Genomic DNA, 17,744 nt, shown 5'->3' with positions numbered 1-17,744 from the left:
GTGAGCACAGCAAGAAGATGGCCAAGGAAGACCAGGAAGCCAGCTCTCATCAGACGCCACATCTGCCAGCATCCTGACCTTGGACTTCTCAGCCCCCAGAACTGTGAGAAATACATTTCTGTTGTTTATAAGCCATCCAGTCTGTTTTGTTACAGCAGTCTGAACTACGACAGTAGCTCGTGCAAACTTCGCAGCCAGTTGATGTAACCTCGAATCTTGGCTCTAGCACTGACTGAGCCCTGAGGCAAATCAGTATCTACAGCATAGTATCTAGTGAGTTATTACATGTAAAGTGCTTAGAACAGTGCTAGGCACACGGTACGCAGTGTAGAAGGCTCAGTTAGCTGTCCTTATTATGAATATTATTGTTATCTATAGAATTCAACAGTGGAGTCTGCCTAGCTCCATTGTAAGAGTGGTACGTGTGTGCATGGGGCGCATGGTGGGAAAGAGGTGCAAGACCTGAGAACACATTTACTTAGAAACTTCCTGAGGTTCTAAGTACTTTGGGGAAAGAGAAGATAAAAGTCCAAAATCGCCTTTATTCAACAAAAATCTATTGACTCAGCATCGTCTCTTTCCTGGGGTGGCTCCGTAAGGAAGGACTGCCTGCCCTGAGATCAGGGTGCTTCAGACGGGAGTGAGAACTGCTGTGACACGGACTTTCCCGGGCTGATTTCTTAGTGAGCTGCCTGAGTTTGGGGAAATGGCCTGTTCCCAGTCTCCGGCTACACCATGTTATTACTCTTCATTAGAAAAGTGACTTTATTTTCCAAAACTTAAACTAAGACACAAGATCCGATGAGAATGAGTGCAGATATATAGAATTTAAAATATGGAAATGTGTGGTCCTGATTAGCTAAAGAAGCACGCATTTATTTCATGATGTTTTGTGTGCACCTGCCCTGCGTCAGAATGGGTCATGGAAGATTTCATTATATAACCAGGTGGTTCCCACTATTATTTCCTTGTCATAGAACAGTTTCCTCCCGCAATCTGCTTTTATTTTTAAAAAAGGCGATGCCGTATTCTCCCAACACACATCAAATGCAACTTATAATATTTAAAAAAACGTATCCCATCACTATAGAATCATTCTTTGAATTTAGAAATTCTTACCATGTTGGAATCATCATGCATTTTCTTGCCAACAACTCCAGGGCATAGTGGGTCGCAGGTGCTGCAGCGCCCCCCAGCACTGTGCCCACACAGACGGCCAACTCCAGCTCATTTCCGCGAATCAGGTATGCCATAGCAAGCTTGCTCAATAAGAAAATAATTTCTTCAGTTTCATAGATGCTGGATTGGATCATCATTCCCCGCCAAGCTCATAAAGTAGATAAAGTAGTATTAACCTATAATCAATCATTCTTATAAAATATTGAATGTCATATTCCTATGAAACACTTATGTAAGTATAAATGCAATTTCCAGATGGAAAAGCTCGTCATAAAGGGACACACAGGAAATTTTTATAAGGTCAGAATTTAAGTTTAAAACCCTTAGTAATATTTTTATAATTAATAACAGTCTTTCTGCCATATCCTCAACATGCCCTTCAATTTGTCTATCACAAAACAATGTAAATTCTTAAAAGCTTTCTCAATAGTATGCAATGATTATCAATTATCCCTTAAATATACAATATCTAAGGATACATGAAAAATAGAATCCATCCTTACTTCACATTTTTCTTTTTTTTTTACAATTCTATCAAAAATTTTACTCTGCATTTTCTTTTCTTTTCCTTTTTTCTTTTTTTTATTATTATGTTCAGTTAGCCAGCATACAGTACATCATTAGTTTTTGATGTAGTGTTCAACGATTCATTAGTTGTGTATAACACCCAGTGCTCATCACCACATGTGCCCTCCTTAATACCCATCACCCGGTTACCCCATCACTTCACCCCCTCCCCTCTATAACCTTCAGTCAGTTTTCTTATTAGATTAGTGGGTCAAATGGAAACTACCTTAAAAACATAACTTGTGAAGAATATACTAAAGTATACTTAAAAATAAGCGCTTTCAAAGATCAGGTATTCTGAGTCCCAGTCCAGACCTTTTTTTCCCTTTACCACACTACTGCTTCTCACACAGGATGACATACTTAAAGTAAGGTTGTTACAAACATGTATCTTGTGATAAAAATAAATAAATTAAAAAAAAAGATCTCATGGTCTATAGAGTTTATGTGTGCTTAGGAGGCGTGGCAGCTCAGGCATGGAAAGCTCAGGCGTGGAAGCAGGCACAATCAGATCTCACACAGAAGTTGCCATATTTTTTCCACTCAAACACCATGACACATCTTAAGAACTTTTCATTCACATATACCAATGTGAAATGTACCTCAGTGTTATCTACAGCTAGCTGGCAGCAGGCCGCTAGCACAGCACGACCGTCCTGAAAATACCATTCTGCCAGTTCTTCACTGACTTTGTGCAGGAGTCTAGAAAAGAAAAAAGTATATATTCTCTATAAACACAAGGATTCCACCATAAAATGGACTAATGCCCTTTTATAAGAAGTTGATTAAAGGATCAAATCAGACTTAATTTGATATCTATGATTCAAGTATAAAGCCTGATTTTTGGGTGAAAAGAAAATCAAGAAAGTAGACTTAGCAGACAAACTCACCTTCCCCAACAAATGTCAGAAGAAAAGCCTTTCAAAATTTACGATCTTACATTGAATCATTTATAACTCAGCTGTAGGGACAGTCAATCTTAGAAGAGTTATAGGTTGAACTGTAACTTTTCAAAACTTAGGTGGTGACACAAAATATGGGTAGTGTATGTTCCAATTTAGAAATGGCAGAGAATAGCAGCAAAGAACCAGGAAGGAGTATATTGGTCGCAACACATTATTTGCTTAACATTTTATGACTCTTTTTTACTTGATAAGCATCCTAAAAGCTTAATATCAAATTTTCTAGAGCAATAATAGAAGCCATTAGGTATGGCATAGGAAAGTAGACTATTAGATTTTACACGGGTCAAAAGGCTGAAGAATTCTAATTTCCATTTCTTTTAAAACATATGTATCTGTATTTCTTCTTCAAAAGCCTAATTTTTATTCCCAACACCAATTCTGGGGTCTTGGGATTATGAACAATGTCACTGAGACATTATCTACCTTGACTTTACAGCGAAACATTAATAAACAGCACACCTGTATTTTCACTGCCCCTCCACCCTAAACAGGTTCGATCAACTTAAAAGTACTAAGGTGCTTTATTTGCAATCTCTTTACTAGAATGCATTTTGCTTCTCTGGAAGAGACATAAAACATGTGTAGTGTGCATCTCCGTGCCTGACGTTGCCCTGTTCACCTAGGGAGGGGCCGAGGTGGAGCAGAACTGCAGTGAGAAACGAGGTGACACAGCCAAACCCTCTGTACGCAAAGAAAGATGAACTGCATGGTTCCCAAAACCTCCTGCAGGGAAACCAACCACTAAAATATGACCCCACACAAAGAATAAAATGCTCACTCATTAAAGTCTTCCTTGTAGATATCATCAGAAGATGAAGATCCTTTAGGTGTAGAAACATGTAAGGTCTGCATGCTTCCCTCACAAGCAGCCTGGAATTTAATGAAATTTTTAATTAATTTTTTGCTAATTATTGATAGCTGACCAATTTCAGAATATTATTTTGATCAAAGTACAGTTGACCCTTGAATAACATGGGTTTAAACTGCATGGGTCCACTTACATGCAGACTTTTTTTAAAAATAAATATAGTACAATAGTGTAAATGTATTTTTTCTTCTTTATGATTTTCTTAATAACATTTTTTCCCTCTAGCTTATTTTATTGTAATAATACAGTATATAATACATATACAAAACATATGTTGACTATGTTATCGGTAAAGCTTCTGGTCAACAGCAGGCTATCAGTAGGTAAGTTTTGGGAGAATCAAAAGTTAAACATAGAGTACTGACTGGGTGGGGGTTCAGTACCCCTAACATCTGTGTGGTTCAAGGATTAACTGTTTACTCAAATCTTGCCTGAAATTTATACAATTTACAGATGCCCCTAGAATTTGGAAGAAAAAGTGTGAACTCCATTGTATCAACAAGTACACAGTTACTAGAAAAAGCTGCCCAACCACATACGACATGCATCAGCATACAGAAGTTCAGACTTTAGGGATGCTTGAATGTCTAAAGTACATTTGGTGTGATCAGGTAGTGTGAATGCAATGTGGACAGAGATGGTTGGGAGGTGGGCAGAAGCCAAGGCAGCTACGACTCTTGATCATGTGAAGGCACGTGTGGTTAGTCAACACAGCCTTCCTTCCGCATGCCCACCCACCAGGGCACATAGCTTGTGTAGTTATGTAGTTGTACCTGTGCAACAAGCAGAGCTTCTCTAAGCTGACCTCTTGACATAAAAAAGTTGACTAGTTTTTTCACATCACCAATGGCGATGCAATATGGAATGACATCATCCTTATCCTCCTGGATTAGTTGATCCGCTCTCCTAATAAAATAAGAACAATTTCTTTTTTTTTTTTTAATGTTTTTTTAAATTATATTATGTTAGTCACCATACAGTACATCCCTGGTTTCTGATGTAAAGTTCGATGATTCATTAGTTGCGTATAACACCCAGTGCACCATGCAATACATGCCCTCCTTACTACCCATCACCAGTCTATCCCATTCCCCCACCCCCCCCTCCCCTCTGAAGCCCTCAGTTTGTAATATATTAATTTCAAGGTTCTAGGTTGGACCTAGATTTTCTGAACTATCTGAAATATCTAAAACATCCAAATATTCAAAATATGTGGTAGAGTTCATAGAGCCCTTTTGCATTTCACTTTACTAAAAACCTCAGATTTTATAATCAAATAAGTAATGGAAGACAAATCAAAGTTTTCTGATATAATAAATACAATAGACCCTTGCTTTCTCTTAGAACACTACATATTTTCATATTTTTAAGTGCACTGAACATTTTAGGCCTTAAAGTGAATGTAGCTTATCTATTAAAATGAGCAATATGTTTTCTGAAAGTAAGTTGTAAACTAGATATGTGTGAAGGGATATCTACTTTCAACTGCATTACTAAATGCATGGGAGTCTGCTTCATTAAAGACAGTAGAATTTTAAATGTTTCAGTGAGCACAACAATGAAAGGAGAGCTTCTCAATATAAGTAGCTTAAAATCATTAAAAAAGACAATACAAGAGTATAAATATTGATAATAAAATACAGACTATTATGAGTGCCCCAAGCAAGGTAGTTAAAGAAAATAATGTTCCTGATATGTGAGGGGAAAACAGGATCCTGATCTTTGGAGATGATGAAGGGTATTCGTGTGTCTGCCTCTGTCTCTCTGTATCCTTCTTTCTCTTTTCCTAAGTCCTAGGTAGTTTCCCAATGATTAACCAAATTAATTCAACTCTTACAGTTTTGTTGAAAACTAATCTCGTCTATTTAACTTATGCTGGCATTTGCATTAAACTATGTTTCAATTTCCAATCTTTGGATAGGTGTAGCAGACAGTTTTTCTTTGAACAGCTCACTGTTAACAGTCTCCCAATCATAAGGTCGCTGGCGTTCTCCCCAACGACTATGTTTTTAACCATATGACCCTGATTTCCTTGTTATAGGAACAATATCCCCTTCCTAGGAACCAGGGCTGAGATACTGGCAGTCAATCTCTCTGAATGGCTGGATGTATAGAACATGAACTTAAGTGTTGTGGGAAGACCATTTTCTGGACACCATGTGAATTAAGGAGCAGAAAAAATCAGGTGTTGGTATCTCAAAATAAATGAAATAGTTTTTGCTGAGGTTGAAACAAAATTGTTTTTTGAAATAAACATCATCTACTAACTTGATTTTATTAAGGTTTCAGTGGGAGGGATAACATTTACAATTGTGCAGTGAGGGTACAGGAACTTAGAATTATTGGGGATTCTTAGGACTTAAGATGGGGAGCCTACAATGTGAGGATGGAAGCCAGCCCATTAATGAACTTCCCATTGGGAAAGCAGGTGCTAGGGAACAGTCTACTTTCCCATGGCAGATATGTTTGTTAATCCTTTCACATTTCATGCTTAACCTCTGACAGATTTTTATTTGTACATGTGAGTTACAGTTGAATTTGTTTATAAATCATGTCCCATGAAAGAAAAATCAAAACTTTTTAATGCCAGAAGCAAGGCAATTACTCATTAAATAGTACTTTACAGGCTTAGGCCAGTGATTGGCACAAAGTGAGTTCTAAAATAAATAAATTAATAAATATTCACTGAATAAATAGAACAGAAAATAGTCTTATGTCATGAGTTGAAATGTGTCTGCCCAAAAAATATGTTGAAGTATGAAGCCATGGTATCCATAAATGTAACCTTATTTGGAAATATGGTCTTAGCCAATGTAATCAGTTAAGATGAAGTTGTACTGGTGTAGGGTAGACCCTAAATCTAATATGACTGGTGTCCCCAAAGAAAGAGGGAAATGTGAACACAGAGATACACAGGGAATAATGCCCTGTGAAAACAAAGCAGGTGTTGGAGTGATGCATCCATGAGTCAGTAAACGCCAAGGATTGCCAGTAACCAGCAGAAGCTGGGGGAGAAGCATGGAACTGAGTCTTTCTCAGAGCCTTCAGTAAGAACCAATCCTTCCAGCAACCTGATATTGGACTTCTAGACTCCAGGGCTGTGAGAGAAGAAATGTCTGTTGCTCTAAGCCAACCCGTTCATGGCACTTTGCTGTAGCAGCCCCAAGAGACAAATGTATCTCAGAAACGGTCTTCTTTGTCATCAGTACCTCCTTTATTTTCGTGGAGAGGAGATGGCAGGGATTAGTGTCCAGAGAGAATTTCTGAGATTATTTATAGAATAAGTATTCTGTGAACTTTTGGTAACCGTCAGAAAATCTTACCATTTATATTTCAATAGCAATATATTAACCAATAAGCATGTTCACGGATATGTCAATTCCTCCACTGACATGGGAAAAATCTGCCTTCCATTCTCTTTTTTCAGATGGCAGGTCAAATATAAGAACACAGAAATGATTTGTAACTGATTCATTTAATTTTATTGTATTAGTAGACATAAAATTTCGTTATTTTTAAAGACAACATAAGAGTAAAAAATCTCAAAAGCTACTACCATATTTATATAATGCTTCCATTTTAACATCTTTTAAAAACATGTATCTGGACACAGACTCCCTGCTTACCTCTGCATTAACTTCTTCCAGTATTTCACAGACACTCCGGGTGCAACTGACAAGGCTTTGTCCCACTAGAACAGAACAAAAGAAAGGCAAAACACGTTTATTTTGATTTCACTAACTCTTTTTCTTTAAAGATTTTATTTGAGAGAGAGAGAGTGAGAGAGAGAGACAGAGGACGAGTAGAGGGAGGGGCAGAGGGAGAAGCAAACTCTCTGCTGAGCAGGGAGCCCAATGAGGGACTGGATCCTGGGACTCCTGACCTGATCATGACCTGAGCAGAAGGCAGATGCTTAACCGACAAGCCACCCAGGCGCCCTGATTGCACTAACTCTTAATGGACTTTTTTCTTTCTTTTTTTAAATGAACTCACGTTTATAATACAGGTTTTTAGTGTGTTTTTAGAGTGTCTGAATTTCCAGGAATATTTTTGTATTCTACCTGATGCATTCCACAGAGTATAAATATTACCATATTTTAAGATTAAAGTAAGATATATAAATTGTATTATTTATCAGGGAAAATCCCAAAGCTAGAGGTCAGGGGGCAGAGTCAGGGAAAGAGAAGAGTAGTAACTAAAGTATATAGCATGAAAAATATATTAACTCATCTTCTGATACAATCCCAGAGTGGTTTGTTCTATGGTAACCCATGTTCTATGTTCAAAATAATACATACTGAAATTTTTATTACACAGTCACTTCTGTTTAACAAATAAGACATTTATTTCTATTTTTATTCCTTCTTTGTTTTTTGTAAACTTTATTTATTGTCACTTTTTCCTTTATAGTTTATAATACCAATCTTCATATTTTAAAAATTAGACTGTTATTAAAGAAGATCATTGTTCAGTCAAGGCAAGTGTGACAATTGTGATTAAGGCTACAAAATTGGTAACTAGCCTGAAAATAATAGGTTAAATTTTAAATAGGTAACTTTCTTTTTTTTTAGTTTTTATTTAAATTCCAGTTAGTTAACATACAGTGTAATATTAGTTTCGGGTGTACAAAATAGGTAACTTTTAATACTACATTATTTGTAGTCATGTTACCTTTTTAAAAAACGTAATATAAAATATGCTTTTAGGGAAAATTTCCTTTCATTACAGTAGAGGCAAATGGAAGAAAGAAGTTAAAACATAGGTTAAATTAACTTTGAAATCAAGATTTTTCTATAAAAACATGTCTTGTAGGTTAAAAGATTAAATGTGTTCCTAACCTCATAGTATTAATCTCAGAAAAACAGAAACTCTGGAAGGAGGTGACCGTGAATAATTACAAGGACATTCCTATTTCTCAAGGATTGTAAGCACAGTTTTTTGGATCATTAAGAACACTGATGGAACTGCACAACAAAAAAATTCTCAAGCTCCAGAAGTACTTTATTAAAGTATTTTAATTAAATTTGAATTAAATATAGCTTAAAAATTTATACACCCAGATATAAAACTGAGGAAGATGAAGAATTAGTATTGTCAAAATTTTTTCTTTTTCTCCTTGACATTTGATAGATATTCTTTTTTTTTTTTTTTTAAAGATTTTATTTATTTATTCTACAGAGATAGAGACAGCCAGCGAGAGAGGGAACACAAGCAGGGGGAGTGGGAGAGGAAGCAGCAGGCTCATAGCGGAGGAGCCTGATGTGGGGCTCGATCCCATAACGCCAGGATCACGCCCTGAGCCGAAGGCAGATGCTTAACCGCTGTGCCACCCAGGCGCCCCTGACATTTGATAGATATTCTAATAGAGCCTTGTTAAAAGGATAACTTTTAAGACAAGCCTCAACTTCTTCAGAAGTAAAATTTTTTTTTTTTAAAGATTTTATTTATTTATTTGACAGAGAGAGAGACAGCCAGCGAGAGAGGGAACACAAGCAAGGGGAGTGGGAGAGGAAGAAGCAGGCTCATAGCAGAGGATCCTGATGTGGGGCTCGATCCCGGAACGCCGGGATCACGCCCTGAGCCGAAGGCAGGCGCTTAACCGCTGTGCCACCCAGGCGCCCCAGAAGTAAAATTTTTATACTGCTACTAAACACTTTATAGTTTGCAATACCTTGAAAAATATATTTTTATTTCTTTAGAATGAGAGAGAGAGTGTGCCCATGTTCAAGTGCAATGGGGGTGAGTGGGACAGAGGGAGAGGGAGAGAGAGGATCTTAAGCAGGTTCCATGCCCAGCGCAGAGCCAGACCTGGGGCTCCATCTCACGACCCTAAGACCATGACCTGAGTCAAAATCGAGAGTCAGACGCGTAACCGACTGAGCCACCCGGGCACCCCTTCCTTTTCAATAACATTTTTTAATGACGTTTTTTCTTTAGTCAAGTAGTAATTCATTACTCGCGTCTAGTGTATGGGGGAAGAAAAAGGTGAGTTAAATTTAATTTTGATATACTTTAATGTAACTTTATTGCTTAGTTTTACCTTATATAATTTATTAGTACAGTTAATAGCATGCTTTGTAATTATAAAATTAACTAACTTAGAGCTTTTCAAAATAATAACTATGAAATGAGTCCATGCCATTCTAATTTTTCTTTTTTTGGGAGGGTGGGAGAATTTTTCTTGAACTAAAATGGCTGTGCAGAAAAATGAAAAGCTTCATAAATTTGCACAAACTGAATACACTCAAGTAACCAGCAGCCGGATCAAGAAAAAGCAGCCCCTTCTCCCTTTTGTTCTATTTTATTTGCCACCCACTTTCCAAAAGAACCACTATCTTGAATTTTAATAGGATAGATTCATCTTAACCTTTTTTGAAAACTCTGTTTTGTTGAATCAGTCCTTTAAACAATCAAGTTGTGCCTTAGAAACAAAATAAGTCAAGCAGAGAAAGACAATTATCATATGATTTCTCTCATCTATGGAACATAAGAACTAGGAAGATCGGTAGGAGAAGAAAGGGATAAAGAAAGGGGGGTAATCAGAAGGGGGAATGAAGCATGAGAAACTATGGACTCTGAGAAACAAACTGAGGGCTTCAGAGGGGAGGGGGGTGAGGGGGAATGGGATAGGCCAGTGATGGGTATTAAGGAGGGCACGTATTGCATGGTGCATTGGGTGTTATACGCAATTAATGAATCATTGAACTTTACATCAGAAACCAGGGATGTAGTGTATGGTGACTAACATAATATAATACAAAAACACTAAAATTAAAAAAAAAAAAAAGAAACATCTTTCACCGGATAATCCTCAGTGAAACCCTTCTGGCCAGCGTAGGGTTTAGTTACGACAAACAGTATTAGCAAGAGGAGTCCACTGTGTGCAACTCAGCCAACATGGATATTTCCGGGATATCAAAGATCCCACCCTAAGGTAGTGGTTCTCAAACTTTAGCATGCATGCAAATAATGTGGAGGCCTTATAAAAGCACAGATCATTGGGCTACCTCCCTCGGATTTCTGCTTCTGTGGGTCTGGGGGGGGACATGCATGTCTAACACGATCCCAAGTAACACTGATGCTGCTAGTCTGGGTGACCTCACTTTGAGAAGTACTGCTCAGATATACACCTGCTATCAGACCAGCAGAGAAGCAAACAGATCTGGAAAAAGAGAATACTTTGTTAAACTCCTTGATTTTGGCACTTTACCTCTCCAAGTTCAACCATCAGTTCACAGTATCTCTGAATTTGTCCTAATCTCAAATGTATGTCAGCAGCTTCCTTCAGCCTTTCCTCTTTAGTGGGGACACCAATACCACCACCAAATTTAGACATCTTGACTGTTGTCAATTCCTGGGCTTCAGACTGGTTAAAAAGAAAATAAAATTTTCTAAATTTTGTTATATAAGAGCTGGTGATAACAGATGATTTTAAAAGCATAACAGGGGCATGTACTTTAAAAGCACATGGCACTAGAAATTAAATGTTTTAAAAATCAATATCTTTTCTCTATAAAATATGATACCTCTTCCACTATAATATTTTGGTGTGGGTGCAGGGTAAAGAGTGGATGTGTCTGGTGTGGGCAGGGAGAGGTTAAATCCCATTGTCCTCAAAGCTCGCCAGGTGTTGTGGTTATACAGAAGTGCAGGGGCCAAAAGGTCATGAGTGATAAAGTGATATTAACTAGTGAAAAAAATATACAAAAGTCTGGACTAAAAATTAAAAATGACGGGCTCATTCTAATTGGCTCCTGTACTGGCAAGAGGTAAGAGCTGTCGTTGTTACATGGTGTTGTGACTACAAAAAGTCCTCCTTTATGAAAATAACTGTTTCACATGACCTTCAAATCCACATCTCTGGCGCAGTTCTCCTCCTCTAACGGTTAAGTTAACCACTGATATTTCATTGCAAATATAAGAGCTATTTCCTCTTTCTGGTCCCAGCACTGGTTTGTTGGTACTGGATATCACTCCAGGTATAAGGTAACTGGTAATTTCATAACGAAATTCATGAAGAGCTCTCACATGGCCAGTTTTAATATAACATATCCCAGAATGCAGTCTATCAGGCCTCTGCACCCTAAAGTCAGAGTGGTCCACGTGTCACGGTCATCTGATAATAGGGTAAAGCATTTCAAGTAGTTCAAAGTGACCTTTGAAGAAATTCATGAGATTCGACCTATGGAAACCGTGGCTGCCTTTATCTGGTCTCAAATAATTCAGACTCACACGATTGGTTTTTCCTGAAGATTTATTTCCTCAATGTTCACTTACTTCAGTCTACTAAATCTAATTCTATAAATTTTTCAAAATAATTTTTATAGTTCAACAATGAAAATGCAAAAATAACTTCTGCTTGAGGACATGATCCTTGCATACTTTACTTACCGTTCTAAATTTGATCAGATGTTTCAAATGCATTATTCCTTTACAGTAGTTCTGAGGAAGCAGGCTGTCGTCCTGCCCTCTGATCACAGCAACTAAGTTCCACAAATTGTCACTGCCACCTGGAGGCTGAAAGGTTGATACAGGATAACCAGATATAATAATGCATTCAAAACCCCGCAGAATTTTGCGTCTTCAAAAATATGATGCAGGCATAGCTAAGTTGAAAAATTAACAAAATAATAACTATACTTTATCTCATTTATTGTTTCTGGTTTACATTTGCTTTCTTACTCTGAACCAACTGTGCTCAGAGGGACCCGCAGAGTTGGGATGATACATGTAAATATGGGATAATGACAACTGTTGTAAAGATTCATTTTGACTACGGAGAAATTAAATGTTCTAACTCCTATAATACTCACTGATAAACATTCTGAAAACCATCTCAGTTTTTTTGCTCGAGGATTACCCGTTAGTTTCTCTATTTTGTGTTTAATGTCTCTTGATACTTTACCACACAACAGAGGAGGAGTGCCTTGTTCCATAGCATGATCTGAAGAGCAGACAGAAGTCAGTGAGAAAGGACTGCTTATACTATTTAAAACTAAAATCTAATACATGCATATTTTCTTTCTTTTTTTTTTTTTAAAGATTTTATTTATTTAACACAGATAGAGACAACCAGCGAGAGAGGGAACACAAGCAGGGGGACTGGGAGAGGAAGAAGCAGGCTCCCAGCGGAGGAGCCTGATGCGGGGCTCGATCCCATAACGCTGGGATCATGCCCTGAGCCGAAGGCAGACGCCCAACCGCTGTGCCACCCAGGCACCCCTAATACGTGCGTATTTTCAATACCAGTGTTCCCGATAATTTCTTCCCAAGATCTGTCTGCCAGGATATTTATTTGTAAAGGAGTGATTAAAGGTGTTAAGGACCAGAGTCTCACTGTAGAATCACGGGAGCAAGAGGCCATAGTGAAGGGGCGGCTGGGATGACATGTTAAACCTGATGGGAAAAAGAAACCTATTTTAACTAATGTAAACATTGAAAAATATTATTTATCTGTGCGTACCTCGTAAAACTTGTACAGAATTGAAGTTATAAAGAAGTGTTTTGAAATAGCATTTCTATTTTGGCTGAAAGTGATACAAGAATATAATATACTATTTAGCATATTCTATAAATACGAATACAGAATTGAAAAATGATTAGCAAATGGTCTTGGAGGAAAATGTCGAAATTGCATTTCAGCTGGTTCAGCAGCAAGCACACCATCACTCCAATAGAGTACGTGGTAATCTGTGAGGGAATGGCAGATGGACGGGAGTTCTAAATACAAGAAGAAAGAGCGTTGGGACCTTCCAGTTCAGAACATCCAGAAACAGGATTCTCTCTGCCTGAAACACTCCGTCCCTCTGCCTCAACTGAAGGGCCACTGAGGGAAAGTATATGGACACACGTGCCTAGAGTGGGGAGACTTTCTCTAAGGAACCATTTTTGCCTTCTTAATTCACCACTTACGCCCATCGAGGTTTGGGTCTATAAATGAAAGTGACATGCAAAAGACAAGAACTCGGATTTCTATACCCAGCTTAACTGTATTTAAAGACTTACTATTACATTAAAAAGCAAAACATTGTCCTCAATATCTGAGAGTAGAGGTACAGGAATGGCTAGATAAGTTATATCTACTTTATCACTGATTTCCTGCTTTACGACTTCCTTCTGGAGTGATGGTAAAGGAAGGGAGAAAAATCTAAGCCACATGTGTGCAGGTGTGTGTGCACACAGAAACACGATTAACTTCTCATGACATTTTGGATTATCTTCTGTGTATTCTGATATTTCAATTAATAAACAAGTACAGTTTCTAAGAAGAAGAACGTTATTTTTTAAAATGAAACACTGTAAGGTTTCTTAAAAAATACTGTATTTCTCAGAAATTATAAACTTCATTAATACAGCAAAATTTAAGAGAGCATGAAAAACACTTTACCATATACATCTGCACCATGATCATAAACAGTATCCAAACAAGTTCCTTCTCGAGTGTCCCATACTTTTATAGTGTAGTCCCAGCTGCCAGATATGAGTAGATATGGAATCTCAGTATTCCACATTAATCCCCTCACAGGTGCGGTGTGGCCACTAAGAATGTTTATGCAAGCATCTTGAGTATAATCCCAGATTCGCACAGAACTGAAAACAGAATATTATGTATATAATACCATTGAAGTTATAACTTAAAGTATCAACACATTCTTAGTGGAACACAACAATTATTTCTCAGTAAATTGAAAAAGCACTTTATGTTTCAAGATATGTTACAATTCTTTTCTTTACAGCAGATGAAAATGAACAACTAACTAGGCGAGAGCTAGCTTATTTCAATATATTTTTCCCTACTTTGATCCTTTACTACTGATACTAAATCTACTATTTCAGTTTACATACTTAAAAAATTTCTTTCTTAAAGTGAAATATCCAGAACAGATAAAGCCAAAAAATATTACTAATAATATGGATACAATAATTTAACAACACTCACATTATTTGTAAATCATGAAAATATAGCATGTATGATGATGGGTATTATTTGAAAAATCAATTCATCTTTATGCTCTTATCAAAGAGTAAATCGTTCCTTCATGTTTTGGTCAATAAAATAAGTTGGTCAGTGTGGAATCACTCTAAAATCAAGTACAAAATTTAAATATAACTGGATTCACGATATTACTTGAATTTACCAATTGTACAAAGTACAAACGTTATTGAAATAAAATTTGAACTCAGTCAATTTAAGACCTCTAAATGCCAACTCTGCTTGGATAATTCATAATAATTTCTAGTTGTAGATTTATACCAACCTGACAATGCCAAAATATTAATACTTCAAAGGTTATATTACACTATAAAGGAGACACATTATATATATATATATATATATATATATTTTTTATTTCTTTAAGGCATATTTATTTCTGCTTTCTTTGAAGACTTCCTTCTTTTTCCCCTTATCCTGGTACCTGTGTCCAGGCACATCACGTAATTCTGTGCTAAATCCTTATGTTAGCACTGAAGTTATTTTGGTTGATATCATACTTTCATAAGTAAGTTAATGTTAAAGTGAGATTATCAAAATACTTTAATGTTATCTCTTACGATAACACTCACTAGAACAGGTGATCTTCCTTTGTGACATAATTTAGATTAGGCAAACATCAGGCTAACATCATAATTATGTTTTGTAGTCAAACATAAGAAAAGCTTTCTCAATCCCATTGTAAATAAGCATTATTTAAAGGTACTAGACAGCATGATATCACCTATATAGTCATATAAAGGGACCGATAACCAGAATTACAAGAGACTTTCAAGTTTCATCACCATAATTAATAAGTAAAATGCTTACTGCCTTTCTGACAAATATTTGTTAGACAATGGTTGAAGATTACACTTTTTTTTCATGTAGCAATAGAATTCAGACACTGAGGTCTATGTTAAGAGATGAAAAACTCTTAAGTCAACTCATTCACTTGGACATGATAACTTACTATAAGTAACATTTCCAGTGATAACCCACAGAAATCTCACAATTGCTTTTCTTAGGATATTTGGAAGGATGCCATAATTTCAAGATGAAAATAGTCAATTATTTAATATTAAACTTGTGGCTACTGTATACTATGATTTCTATCTGCATAAAGTAAGATTTTTCTTACCTAAACTTATCTCATATTCAAATAGGGACCAAACTGTACTATGCAAAATCTATCCGGTTTGAATATAAAATAGAGAAAAGATTTCAGTAACTTTTTCACAAACATAGAAAAATAAATGTTAAACCACTCCATTTCTAAATAAATCATCTTCATGCTAAAAATACATGACTATCTTCTTGTTTTCTATTCTTCATGAAAACAAAGTACAGCTGTTTTCCATATTAAATATCAGGACATCACTGAAAATAAACTGTTCTCTATATTTTACAGAGATTTATTTGTTTCAAGTCTTTTTTCCCTTTCCAAACGGATCCTTTTGAAATTTTTCTTTCTGCTAACTCTGTTGCTAATAGGATAGAAATAAGCATCCGTAATAAGCAAACCAAGTAAGGAAATAGAAATCATGAAAATGATGATAACATAAGCATGGCAAACTTTAATTTACTATGGTTAAATGAAACCAGGGAATTGTTTACTGCTTATACATCCTTGTTATGTGTACATATTTGAAATATTTCCACCCATAAGTTGGATCATATAAGTACATCCATTTCTAGAAGATTATAAGCTTATGATTTTGAAGACTAAAAAATTAAAATCCAAAAATACATACCCATCATCAGAACCACTGCAAAGAACTCCCTCACTCAGAGGAGACCATTTAACATGGAACACTTTTGCAGTATGCCCACTAAATACTTTCAGTGGTTGATCAGAGCTGGTGGCCACATAATAGACACGAACATTTTTATCTTCACAGCCAGTGGCTATCATGTCCCTGAAACATCATCAATGGCACATTAAAACATGAAAAAAAAATACTACTTGTTGCTGAGAATTTTAAAATGCATACAGTTCCAATTTCTAAAACTAGAATTTTTTCCTTCTTTAATGAAGGTAGACCTAAAACTCACATTAGTAAAACCATTATTCCCAGAAATTGTCCTAGAGCAAAAAGTTTCTTTATATTCTCTTTTAATCAGTTGAATTTTTAGTTTTAAATCTTAGATCAGAGATAATGGAATTCATATTTCTGTAAGTATTTTCTTTGATGTCCAGATTCATAACTTCTTGAATATTTCTCAGAGTATTATATTTCACAACTGTTGGGTCTTAACAAGGGTCCCCAATGGTGAGTGATTGAGATTTGCTTCCTTGCTGGTAAGCAAATTATTAATCACTACATGCCCCGACCACTGGTAAATTTTTCTGTGGCATGAGTACAAATAGCAGAGCTTCCCGTGAAAGATGCTGGAAAATCTCCCCACAGACCAGGGTTGTTCCATCCAACAGAAAGTCCCAGTCCTGGTTTCCCAATTGTCTCTGGTGGTTGCACCAGCTTGTGGTGATCTAACTGTTTGTTCCAACTAAGGATCCCCTGTAAATAAAATATGTGGACAGGATCTTTTAATGATCTTTGTTTGTTATTCTCAAGAGAGCAAGAGTAAACTACGCAACCATTTATATCTATTTACATCCTAGTGGTCATACTTGGAACACTGTTCCAAATAGAGTTATGAGGACTAGGGCAGACCGTGGGCATTATCATGACCTTCTTCAAACTTCAAATTATTGACTTTTGTCACGTGGGTGATAAGACTTGCATTTATTTAAGCCGACATGCATAAATACACTAGTTTGCAAACTGTCATGCCAATCTGTAAATGTGCATATTACATCTGCCTAAGTCCCACTGATAAATGTGCCAGTCTCTAAATGTGGGAAAATATACTTTGCATAAGTATACATGTACTCACATGTATACATGGGTGTGTTTTTGTATATGTGTATATGGACATAAATATAAAATCCAAAAAATTAAATAATAAACATTCAAGGAATGTACATCTAGATATCCAAATTATAAATTCAGAGATATGAATAAACTTTTATAAGTTCAAGGTATTTTTCACTTATTTCCTAAGGGGCTATGTAAAATATTGATACTGCTGTAAGAACATTTTTAAAAGGTTTTTAAAAATAAAAATGAAATTTATTAGGTACACTTGGTAGTAAGCATTAAGTCTAAAAGCCTTTTTTTTTAACCAATGA

The 17,744-nt window shown here is 36.3% G+C and overlaps 1 protein-coding gene across 2 annotated transcripts in view; it reads right to left on the bottom strand.

Annotated features, from left to right (window-relative positions):
- WDR17 (WD repeat domain 17) overlaps positions 1-17,744 on the bottom strand; it is a 108,801-nt gene that overhangs the window by 14,508 nt on the left and 76,549 nt on the right. For both annotated transcript variants that reach the window (XM_044387580.3, XM_057303413.1), the window contains 11 exons: positions 16,306-16,470; positions 13,967-14,169; positions 12,826-12,975; positions 12,393-12,523; positions 11,971-12,096; positions 10,790-10,945; positions 7,206-7,270; positions 4,353-4,485; positions 3,490-3,581; positions 2,349-2,448; positions 1,120-1,259 (listed from right to left, as the gene is read on the bottom strand). In XM_044387580.3, coding sequence (XP_044243515.2) covers positions 1,120-1,259; positions 2,349-2,448; positions 3,490-3,581; positions 4,353-4,485; positions 7,206-7,270; positions 10,790-10,945; positions 11,971-12,096; positions 12,393-12,523; positions 12,826-12,975; positions 13,967-14,169; positions 16,306-16,470 — 1,461 coding nt within the window. The remainder of the gene's footprint in view (positions 1-1,119; positions 1,260-2,348; positions 2,449-3,489; positions 3,582-4,352; positions 4,486-7,205; positions 7,271-10,789; positions 10,946-11,970; positions 12,097-12,392; positions 12,524-12,825; positions 12,976-13,966; positions 14,170-16,305; positions 16,471-17,744) is intronic.

The sequence above is a fragment of the Ursus arctos genome, unplaced genomic scaffold (assembly GCF_023065955.2).
Source record: "Ursus arctos isolate Adak ecotype North America unplaced genomic scaffold, UrsArc2.0 scaffold_27, whole genome shotgun sequence".
NCBI lineage: Eukaryota > Metazoa > Chordata > Mammalia > Carnivora > Ursidae > Ursus > Ursus arctos.
The sequence above is the reverse complement of the archived record's forward strand: the minus strand, read 5'-3'. Positions and strand labels throughout refer to the sequence as shown.